Source organism: Terrapene carolina, unplaced genomic scaffold (assembly GCF_002925995.2).
Source record: "Terrapene carolina triunguis isolate 2854851 unplaced genomic scaffold, T_m_triunguis-2.0 Scaffold85, whole genome shotgun sequence".
NCBI classification, from domain to species: domain Eukaryota; kingdom Metazoa; phylum Chordata; order Testudines; family Emydidae; genus Terrapene; species Terrapene triunguis.
Window position 1 is genome coordinate 4,511,413 of NW_020664436.1, and position 12,493 is coordinate 4,523,905.

The 12,493-nt window shown below is 42.0% G+C and overlaps 1 protein-coding gene across 1 annotated transcript in view; it reads right to left on the minus strand.

Annotated features, from left to right (window-relative positions):
• Positions 1-12,493, minus strand: part of DNAH8 (dynein axonemal heavy chain 8) — a 525,323-nt gene that overhangs the window by 29,273 nt on the left and 483,557 nt on the right. Inside the window, exon 85 of the mRNA XM_026649503.1 lies at positions 78-194. Within this exon, the coding sequence (XP_026505288.1) occupies positions 78-194 (117 nt within the window). The remainder of the gene's footprint in view (positions 1-77; positions 195-12,493) is intronic.

Consider the following 12,493-nt stretch of genomic DNA (forward strand, 5'->3'; position numbering starts at 1 on the left):
AATATTCTTCACAATATAAACAGAACTATGTGAAGTAAGAAGCAATTATAGATAATGTTTAGATAAATATTACTCACTTTCTTGATGTCACATTCATCTAAGTGATTCTGTATAAACTGAACACTGGCTGTAAAGTCAGCAGAGTTGAATTCATAGGGAATATTCCAACCCAAAGGGCCAAACTTGCGCCGTTCCTTAAGAATACCATTGAAAATAAATAGTCAGTCTGTTTTCTTTAAATTTACTCACTATGTTGTTTCATTATTATTTCTGGTGAAGTTAAACTGGAATTAAAGATTACAGTGAATAAATGACATAGTCCAAATACCCCTTTATGCATTCCTCTGTGGCATTAATAATTAAAAATTGGTTTCAGGTGCAGCATATTGGAACAACATGTGAAAGAAAAACAACAGAAACATTTATCACTACCCATCCTAATCATCTTAATAGCCCTGGGTTTTAAAATCTCCCATGTCTCTATTGCTGGATCAGAATGATAGTTTGTTATGTTAAGGACTATACTTGGCCTAATTTTCAGACGTGATGAGCACTTGCAGTTCCCATTGACTTCAATAGATTCAGCACGTCTGCCACTCAGGATATAATCTTTCTTTTTTTCTACGTATGGTCTATTTGTTAAAAGTATTTTTAATTTTTCAGTTTCATATTATGACACTGAGTTACTCAAGTGCACTTAGGTTGTCCTTTTTGCCTTAATTCCTTCTCTGATGCCTTTTGATTTATATGCCTTTCAAAATTCTTACCACTTTTACACATGGTAAGGCTGCCCATCTACCTCCCTTATGTTATCTCAGCTCCTTCATTATTAATGTTTCAGGTTAGCATTGTATGCTTCTCTGTAAATGTAAGTGTAAAAAGAAAAATAGTTATATCTAAAATATGGAGAAGTAATCCTTAGAATGAAGGCATTATAAAACACTGAACACCCTTATATCCCTCACAACCACATTTTAAACTCCTCATGTGTTGTAGGTAGGGTGACCAGATGTCCCGATTTTATAGGGACAGTCCCGATTTTTGGGTCTTTTTCTTATATAGGCTCCTATTCTCCCCTACCCCCGTCCTGATTTTTCACACTTGCTGTCTGGTCACCCTAGGTGTAAGCCTATGATTTGCTGACAATGTTCTTGATATGACTCCTGGGAATCTCAGATATGTACTAGTCTGTTATGTTTATTCCTCTGTATGAACATGTACATTTGTGTCCTCCTTGTAAATGGCTGTTGCATGCTATTTTGCTCCTTCTAAAAATTGTCAAAATGTAGAAGCAAAGAAATACAAGATAAAGATGGAGTTGTGGAATACTGTACTTACATTTTTTAAAATCAGTTTCAGAGATAGCACATTTATTAGGCATCTCAAACAACAAAACTTGCCAGTTAGCAACAGTAAATGGGTAAAACCCTGGCCACATTGAAGTCAGTGGACAAAACTCCTATTGACTTCAACATGCCAGTCACCTAATCTGTTGAAGTGTGGTCATGGTCAGAAAAATAACTATGTAAAAATTGGTACCTTACTCAACAGATCTGCTGCCTATGTGTACTGAGCATTATATATACTGACCTAACTGGAATTTTCTCTACCTGTGAAATGGATTTCTGAGAGACCACTAATCCATACTAACGACTTCTCTTCTCTCTATAGGTGATTGACAGACAAATGACATCAGTAAAATGAATTAGAAGAAAATGTTGTTAGTGCACACTGGAACCAAAAGCAATTTTCCTAGAATTAACACACTAATGGAATTGGTTAAAATAATAATCAGGTAGGTGTATGGATTACTAGTGGTAGTGAAAAATTAACTTTTTGGCAGCAAGTAGCCGTAGAGTTCATGGGCTTTGCTTAGGTCAGTAGGGTCAAGACCACAAGAAAGCTTCTCTGCAACCATGCAGCTTTGCCTTTTCTCTTCATACTTTTCACAGCATTCTGAGAATGAGGGGGAAAAGAAGGGAAGGCACAGAGAACTCTGCAATTCCAAGGAACAGACTGTGTCTATTCCTAGTTGATCCCTGTTACTGTAGAAGAGAAGTAATTTGCAGTTGTGGCTTGTGTTAAATAAGCCTATTACTATAACTCCATGTATCATGCAAATCAGATGAAATACTTCTGGGATAATGCACACTGGAGTGGCTGAGCCAACCTGCTATGATTTTGAATTTCCCAAAATTCAAATATGGATTGTGCTGGGAACTGAGCATTTCTTTTCCTGTCCATTTAAAGATGGGTATCATCTTTCTGAGTATGGCTACATTCTCAGTCCCTCATCAGTTACTGAGATAAGACCTCACCTCAAAACTGTCCAAACAGACTAGAACTGGATTCTGAAAAGTCTGTCTTGAAATGTAAACACGCCAAGTAAACAGCTTCCATTTCCAATATGCTAATATAAAGTCTTTTTTATTCGCTGACCACCTGCCTTGCATAGACCCCCGGCTTAACAATCCTCTGAAGCCTCTTCTGATACAAATTCACATAACTCTCCTGTGTATTGAGGTGAGATCCCAAATAGACTAGAATCTTAGATGGTTCTAAAATACTCTTTTGAAGATTCATGATAAACCTCAGTAACTCATTTGTAACCACAATCTGAACCTTTGGAAGAGATTTATCATTCACCAGCCAATCATCTAAATCTAGAAAAATGTGAACATCCCAGGGCAGCCACTATTGCAATCAGAATCTTTGAGGAAATTTTTGAGGCTGAAAGGGAGGACAGTGTACTGAAAATTTTGGTTGTTCTTAAACACTGGATACTTCTGACAAATGTAGCAGTAATTATATGGAGATATGAGTATTGCACAACTGTGGATACTAAAACTTTTCTTTGCTGTACACCTTCTTTTATATATTAAAAAATTCCTTCTTGAATATCCTATGCTCCAAAAACCAGTTAAGCCATTTGAGGTCAAGACTTCTGTGAAGTCTTCTGAATGCTTGGGCACTTAAAAACAACAGCAGAGAAAGTACCTTCATTCAGCTCATCTGAAGGGAAAGGAAGAAAAGCATAAATATCTTGTAGATGCTAAATACATTAGCATCACTCTTCTTTATAACATTTTCTGAGAAGTGAGGCATATTCTATATAGTAACAGTTAGAATGACAGAATCCATTTGTCTAAAGGTATGTTTTTCCACTCTGAAAAAAAAAGGATAATGGGTTCAGAGAGCAACAGGAAATCAGTGTGGATTTACTAGGATGAGGACCTCCCAAAAGCCTTCTGACTTCTGTCCCTCTGATATTTATATTTAGTTCCCTTAGCTGCAAATGTTAGATGTATAATGTTGGTATGACTGTCTGAAAACATACCAGATCTAAGAAGGAAAAAAAAAAGAAAGAAAAAGAAGCAAGCAGGGACACTGTCAGATGGCTGAGTAGCAGCATGCGGAAGCAACATCTGAATCTAGAGGACACACACAGTGGCTGTGGAAGAGGAAGCAACTGACACAGCAGGTTATACTGTCAGAAATTTGCAGGGAGACAGCATATTTGTGATAAAAAGAAAGTTTATCTGCCTTATTAGATCTTGCTGCTGACTATGTCTTTGGCTGGAAGTCTGACCCTACACATTTCAGACACATATGAAAAAATGGTCACTAACCCTGTTCTGTAACTGTTGTTGTTCAAGATGTGTCGCACATGTCCATTCCAGTTCATGTATGTGCGTGCCCAGTGCACCAGAGTCAGAGAGTTTTTCCTTAGCAGTACCACACCCTCTGCTGCCTCATGCTGCTCCACAGTGGTATAAAGGGCAGAGCCACCCTGACCTCCATAGTTCCTACTTACTGGACAGACTGCAATATAGTGGGAAAGGAGGGTGAGTCATGGAATGGACATGGGCAACACACCTGGAAGAATAAAAGGTACAGAACAGATTAGTAACCACTTTTTCTTCTTTTGAGAGATTGCACATGCACTTCAGGTGCATCACAAGCAGTCCAATCCAGAGGTGGGATCAGATTTTAACTGAACAATGATTGAAGGACTACACATCCAAACCTGGCATCATCTCTAGACTGAGACATGGCATAATGAGATGCAAAGGTATGTATTGATGACCAACTGCAGCTCTACAAATGTCCTACCACTCTGTCAGAGTGGCGTTGGCAACGTCGTAGCACAAATATATGCAGGAGGAAATCCATGATGAAATTCTCTGAGTTGAGACGGGAATATCCTTCGTCCTGTCCGCGGCTGCCATGAACAATTGTGAGGATGACCTAAACGGGTTAGTCCTGTCCAAGTAAAAAGCTAAGGCTCTCCTGACATCCCAGGTATGGAGTGTCTCCTCATCTTTATGAGCATGGGGCTTAGAAAAGAAAGTTGGTAAGTATATTGCCTGATTGATGTGGAAGTGAGAGACTACTTAATTCAGAAATTTTGGATGTAGGAGTAAATATACTTTGTCCTTGTAAAAGACTGTATAATGGGGTCAGCTATCAGGGCTCACAATTCTACCCCTCCTCACAGAGATGATCACTACCAAAAAGGCTACTTTCATTGAAAGATGAAGCAACTATCAGTTAGTCTGTGGTTCAAAGGGTGGAGCCATCAGCCTTGTTAATAGCAGATTTAAGTCCCAAGGGGAGATAGGATCCAATACTTGGGGAAATAACCCCAGACTCCCCAAGAACCTGAGTGATATTGGATTGGAGAGGACTGAGTGATTAGCAATTAGAGGGTGGAAAGTGGAGATAGCTTCTAAATGAATGAAAACTGATGGAACTAATGGAAGGATGTTGCTATTTCTGGTGGAATAAATAGTTCAGAACATGCTGTATAGAAGACCAGACTGGTGAAATGCCTTTTTGATGAGCCCACAAGTTCCAGTTCAATAGTAAGTGTACCTAGTAGAAGGTTTTCTTCTATTCATAAGGATATTTTGTGCATCCCTTGAACAGGCCTCTTTCATGTCCCTCAACCAATTCGGAAACTCTGCTGGATACCAAGGGTGAAAACTCCTCAACAATGGAAAGTGATGCCTCCTATCTCAGGACCGAGACACATATCAGCAATCTCTGATTCTGAAGATGAGCCTGAGTCACTTGACCTGGGATGTGTAGTAATGTTTGGTGCTGGGGACTGCTGTTGAGACTCTAGAGATGACAGTATCAAGCGGAGCACACTGGGTTCGCCTCGGAATGGCACTGGGCAAGGAGGTGCGGAGTATCCAAAGCTAGCTATGGTACCAGAAGATGGCCTCTACCTGTATGTAGATATGATGCAGACTGAGTGTTTGTTGGTACCAGGCGAGATGTCTCTTTTACCGCTGGAGATGCTGATACTCAGAGGTACCCATGCTGCAGCATATGCCTCTGGGGTTGTTGGTACTGAGAGGTCCCCTGTATGCTGCTGTTGTTGCATTAAAGTGTTGATACTGCAGAATGGGTTGGTCTGCTAGCAGTAGTCAGTCTCAATCGAAGAGGCACAGATGCTGGAATTGATGATCCTGCCTGAAAACCAGTGGCACCCAGGAATGGCTCTTCTCTGAAGATACTCTACCCTGCTTCCCAGACTGTTTACTGGTTGACAGTACTAGGGACCTTGATAGCTTAGAGGATGAGTCCTTCAAAGTACCCTGCTATTTCTTTTTGATACCAGGGAAAGAGAGTGGCAATGCCTGGAGGGGCACTTCTATCTGAAGCAGAAGTGGTTGGTGCCTGCCACGAGCAGGAAAGCTATGATGGTGGACACAAGGCAGCCTCTTGGAGAAGGTGACATAGCCTCAGCTCCCTAGCCTTTTTAGGCCAGGGCTTACAGATTTGGCATCGGTCTTGGACATGACCCTCGCCAAGGCACTTTAGACACTGAGAATGAGGTCTCTCACCGGCATGGATTTCCTGCAGCCAGTGCACGGCTTAAAGCTAGGAAATCAAGGCATTCCCTGGTACCAGGCATTGGCACCCAGAACAAGTGGGAACTAATAGTCCACTAAATTATGAAAAACAACCAAAATTGAAACTTACACTAAGCTATGAACAAGTTCCAAACTGTATACAAGAGAAGAACAATGTTACCAAAGGGAGAACAGTAGCAAAAGCAAGTTACCATGTTCTGACCTCCGACTATAGGTGGTAAGAAGGAACTGAGTGGGTTGGGGCGGTTCTGCCATTTATACATTGCACAGCATCATGAAGCACCACCTTGACAGGTACTGCTAAGGGAAAAATCTCCAACTCTGGTGCACTGAGCATGCAAACACTTGAAGTGGAATGGACATGTGCAATCACTCGAAGAAGAACTTCTGTTTCTTGTAGCTGATCAGTGAAGACAGAGCTGTCAGTAAATGTCTTCATATTTTTCCTCTGATTTTTCAGGGATGGTTTCCTGGCATTTTGGGGGAACAGGGAGAAGTAGGCGCGCCTAAAAAGAACTATACATCAATATCTGCTTCTCACTGAAGCATAGTAGAAACTGGTTCCAGTGTGCATTAAATAACACAGACCCCCTGTAGCAGGAGACTTTTCTTTCTTCTGGTTCATGTGTCTGCCTGTAAATTCAAGTGTGGAATAAAAAGGAGGCCTTAGTATTGATTGCTAGCTACACACGACAAATAAATGTTTATCTCACTTTAATCACATTTACACTGCAAAGCCAAAGTAGCTATGGGAGAATTCTTAGGGGAGGGACGGGACTTCCTCTTCCGCTGCACGGGCTGCACCCAGGGCTGGGTAAGACCCACCTCTTTGAACCTCCCCTGGCTGCAGGAAGCTCTGCAACCTACCCTCCCCCCGCTTCCTGTTCCCATTGCAGCCGCAGGGGGAGGAATCACTGCCAGAGGAGCTGCGCCCCTATCCACTCAACCTCCGTGCACCTGGACTGAAAGAAAGGGCACCAAAATACAAGTTCGCCCAGGGCACCATTTTCCCTAAGGCCGGCCTAGCTGCCCATTGTAGTCAGTATAAAAGAACTAGTCCTAGGGGATTAGATTACAAAGGCAATTTGTTAAGATACATCAAGCTTTCACCTTCATGTCACTAATATGAATTTGACCTTAGATCACTTGTGACAAAAAGAAGTTAGCCTATGTAACAAACTGGTAGTCTCAGATTAGCTTACAGTGGACAGGTATTCACCCCGCAAAAAACTATGGTCTACATTGTCAACAAGAATGCTGATTTTCGTCAATCTCAGATAGGAAATTATGGATTTTGTCACACTCCTAGAGATGGTCCCTCTGAGGTCAGGGCTGAGATACGCTGCAAAGTGATTTGCATTGCCACTGCTCAAACTGATGTAATGTACATGGTGAGAGGCCTTGATGAAGGTATAAATTATACCAATTTAAACTAATTCTTGTCTCCCTTGGATTTAGATTCACCTCTAAATGTGACTACAGTGATGTTTAGAATAGAAAATTATGTCATAACCTCAGAGGCAAAGTTCCAGGTTCCAAAATAATCAACTCCTCAAAAGTGTAAATGAATGAGGATGGGGCAGAGAAGAAAATTACAGCAAAGAGAAAGGACAATTCCAGGGTTACAAATCACAAGATTTCAGATTAAGTAGAGTATTGATTTTGAGCAGAGCCTAAACAGAGCTCAGTAAGCACTTTCTCTTTCTAACAGTTGAGACTTTTAGAGCTTAAAGGGAAATAAGACATTTCTTTTCTGCTAGCAATTTCTCTCTGAATTCATTACTCATGGACTAATGCACCCCACCTGTGGAATTCAGAGGTGGCCCAATATTGTGCTGGAGGCTCCAGGACTAAGCTCTGCTCTTCAGTTCAGGCCACCAGAAGAGTTCTTCCACAGCTATAGAAACACTCCAGCAACCAATTATTAGCATTAAAACAACTTGATACAATGTATTAAATTACCCTTATGATAATTTCTCCCTTTAGAGAAGAACCCCTTTAGAGAAAATTTTCAATTTATAGTCATGTTATTTACAAGACTACCAGAGTGGACTGAATTTGAAGAGAGGCTGCTAACAGAAAGAAAATTATCAGCTAAGGAATTTCTAATTCTGTTGCACAGTTTCTCTCCTCATTCATTACTCAGGGGAAGTAGTGAGCAGTGAATCCCAGAAGTAGGGAGGAAATGTATAAGCAGAGTTTAATTATTATAGTAGAATAATTTGCAGCAATGGAAGTTTCTCCCATATAAAACAAGAGCTTTATAAACTAAGACACTACGTGGGAACCAACCCAGTAGCATTTTCCTACCAAAGGATGCCATTGCAGAGGAATGGAAACTTACTTTGCAAGTATTCCTCAGATGAGGCTCATACACTTTCCCACTAGTGCCTCTGTGAATAGTTTCCCAGAGCCTGGCATGCCAACTGGTGCTGGGTTTTTACATCTTGCCTGTAGCAATCTTGAGGCCCTAAGACCATGCCATTTTGGAATGAGATGAACATATGTACTCCATATGCTTAAGATATATCTTTAGAGCTCTAGGAATGCCCACTTATGCCACAACCTTCCAAGAGTTAGAAAGCAATGATGGGAGAACTATTTCCCAGGAATTGCAGAAAGAGGAATTTATCTTGAACTGAAAGGTTTCTGGAGCTACAAGAATAACCTTTTCCACATGACAAAGGCAGTGTTGATGGTTGTATGGACATAGGAACTAATTCCAAAACTTGCTTTTAGGAAGTCATGGTAACCAGAAAGGCCAGCCACAGGGTTGTCTAATTGGTCGATGTGATTAAACTTAACACATGACACTTATATAGAGGATCCAATTTGCCTGGCTACAAAATGCTGCTATAGCTGGTACCCACATTTCTACAGTGCTTGGTTACAGGATTCCAGCCAAACCTCCTGTAGAACTCTAGTGTAGCTGAGATTACCAGACCTTTGGGATTATTATAATATTTCTATCACAATAGTATCTAGAGGTCAGGTCCCCATTGTGCTGGGCACAGCACAAAGAGGCAGTCTCTGCCCCAAAGACCTTTCTGTTTCCACTCACACTAGAAATGTAAATTTGATCAGATCAGTAAATGAAATTTCCTGGTTGAATTCTGTCTGGATACCAAATTGTATCAGAGGTTAACGGAGAATCCATGCTGTTAACTGTAGGTGTTCCCGGTCTGATGAAGGAGTCCATGCTCCAAGAGGTCTGGTGTTTTCTGCAGATAATGTGGCATCCTTGGCTATCTAACAAGTACTAAAGGCCTTCTGGGCCAGTGAAGGATTAGGAGGAGGACCACAAACTCTCCCGTTTACTCTCTTCTGTGTCCTTTCGATGAGCTGTCTTGAAAGGCTGTAAATTCTTCTGTATCCAGGAAATTATTTCCACTGCCATAAGAAGCTTTGACCTCTGGTTACACCCTGGTTTCAGAAGGGATATAAACACTCATGCCTCTGCAAGTACCATAATTGCTCAATACATGGTTTCTTGCACTTTCCATTGATGCAGATGGTACTGGTTACTGTCACAGAGAGGATACTGGACTCAGTGGAACCATTGGTCCAAACCCATATGGCCATATTTGTGGATTTTGCTTTCTCCCTCTGCTCCCTTAAGATACACCCTGACAGAGGTGTTGAAATGAACTGAAAGGATGTGTATAATGAGATTTTGGAAATTTGTCTTCCACGGATGCTTGCTTCCACAGTGAGTATGCAAGGATCTAGAGTCAAAGTTGGATTTTTTTTAACTTACCTACCTAAAAAGAGGCATTGGATGTTATTCAAGAATGACACATAATTTTGCATTGCATCAAGTTCATGGTTCTACGTCCTCAGAAGTAATTTCAGCAGGTGCATTTTGAGAAACCCACTTGGAGCAGATGAAGCTGAAGCATGGCACCAGCAATCCTAGCCACTGGAAATAATTGGCTAGTGACGTCCTCTCAGGAAATGATTGATGCAATGAAGGTTTTGATCTTTGCAAATCTTTATCATAATGGTAAAATTACAGCCAGATCTATGCCTATTTTGATATCTGGGTGAACAATTCTTCATATTGGAATAAAAAACTCTTGATTTTGAAGAAGTGGTGGCTATGAATCCTTTCCAGCAGCTGTTCATTTACGAAGATGTCTGTTTCTCTGGACAGCGTACTGATTGGCATGTTATCTATGCATGGGTGTGGATGTGTAACATGAAACCAGTGCCTTGCTGTGACAACCACCAGCCACTTAAGTTTCTTGGTGCAAAGAGTGGATCAGAAGGCAGACTCTTACACAGCAGTAGGGTGCTCTTCTACACAAATGCTCTTTGTCTTTGTCATGCTGAGGATTTTTTTTGGTTTGGTAGAAAATATACTTATGTTTCTTTGGAAGCATCTGCTCCAGATTTTTCCCTCTGCCAGGGTAACAGTCCCTTCTTGAATTCCTTGGGTGTCGGTAGCAACCAATGGATTGCTGCACTAGCTTCGACAGTGAGTACTGAGGCCTCTCTGCAATCTCAGCTAGTAATTTCTCTAATGTTTCTCCCAATAGCTGCTCACCTGCAAGTGTGAGTAGGACAATATATAAATTTAAGATGAGTGATGTCTATTCATAGGTGTAACCACTTACTTGTAGCCACCAAGTTGGAATCCATTGCTCATCACAAATCACATTAAGGGTTTGACCAGGACAGAACATGAGACATGTCACTTCAAGCAAGGATCATACCTCTCTAGACAATGAGCCACTTGTTTGCCATAAAGTAGGTTTTCCTTACTAAATATATGAAAAAAACCCTTTCATCTGAAAGGCTAAAGTTGAGGCTTTGAAACTGCTGTGCAGTGTGTCATCAGTCCTATGGTCTATGGTGTCTTTTGGAATGAAGTCCTTTCTGAAAGTGTGACTATGTCTTTCACTGGTGGAGCTACTGTTGCATGAACCTTACACTCCCAAAATCTATAAAATTTGTTTTAGTTTAACATTTGGATTAATCAGGTGCCCTTGTCTGGAGCTTATGATGTCCTCAGAGGAAGCATCAACAGGAAACCATGTAGCTGATAATGCTTGACAGGGAATTCCTTGCAAACCATTGACATTCTCTCCTGGAAAAGTCCTGTGGGTTTAATTTTTTTTATTCATATGTGTGGTATTTCTTTCCCTGGCTGTTTACAGGGGGTGAGGTAATGTACTATTCATCCTGGCATGGGGACTACACATTCAGAGGAGGGGTACTGGTACACATACCTGGATTGTGGAAGTATCGTGGTAGATATCCCCAGGAGCCTGAAAGGTTGCCTGCCTGCTCCCACAAGCTGGTTAGCACACATATAAATACAGTAAGAACAATCTAGTACCACTCAGGGATTTACTCAGTAAATAAGGATCATTTTGAACATGGAAAGGGATTTCTCACTTACCTCCCTGTAATCCCACGATGGTGCTCCTTCATGGGGAGTGGAACCCTCGTGTGCCTCTGTTTTGGTCACAGACTGCCTGAAGTGCTCCTAAGGCTTTAATGTGGAGCCAGCCTATGATGTACAGGAGGGGTGAAGACAGTGACCCTTTCTCACCTTTCAGAGTTTGAGCCCCTTGGCAGAGGGTTTATGGCTGATGATCCAAAGGCAGAACACTCATTCTGCTGCTGCCTCAAATCTGAGCTTTCTCCCTAGCAGAGTGAGGGTCCTCAAATTGAAAGCCAGACAGGACAAATTTCCAGTAACCTGCAGCCTGAAGCAGACCTCCACAGGAGGAACGGGCTTCTTTGCATGCCCAGACATGTTGTGGAGGCTTGGGGGTGGGGCAGGAACTATGACACACAGCACTGTGAGAGAGATTCTGGAGAATAGCCCCAGCTAATACTGCCTCAGAGGATGGAAGCAGCAAAGAAGAAGGGAACAAACCCCTGAATTTCACTGCCTTGTGATGGACACACTTGCTTTAGCCTTTTTGGGCATCTCTGGGATTTGCAGGCCTTACTCATCAGTATCATGAAAATCCCCCGATTCATACTGGGAGGAAGGGGAGATGTGTAGGATCCCTGCTTCTTTCCCCAGGGACCTGAGGACCTACGCCAGTATCTGTGATGGTGGGCATGGAGTCTCTGTATCCTTTTAGGATCCTCCCTCCCCTCCAGCCCCAAGTCTGTTGTGGGACTTAGCTTCCTCCTCATCCTTTAGACTCCATCCCAAAAGCTCAGAAGCTGATGATAGGGCTTTTCTGTATTGGAGTGATGGCTCTTCAGGGCAGGGTGAGCATTCGACACGCTGGTCGGAATGTGAGCCCCCATGCCCTGACAGTGCAAAGGTCAGCTCACTGGCAACAGGCAGGACATTATTCACCCTCTGTAGAGCCTGTAAGAGCTGCCTCACTTAGGGAACACTGCTTTAAATCAGGTGTTTGCAGGACAGTTCTGCCATGCCAGAGTTGGGGCAGGGGAACCTGGCTGGGAGATGCTGCAGCAGCAGATCCAGGTGGTTGAAACCACCAAGCTGCTATTTACCTTATCCATGGGAGGAAGAGGAGGAAGATTATAAATCACAACTGCACAAAAATGAATACAAGTAAAGATTTAAAAACAAAATGATTGGGAGAAACTGAATCGCCCACTTGTTCCACCACTGG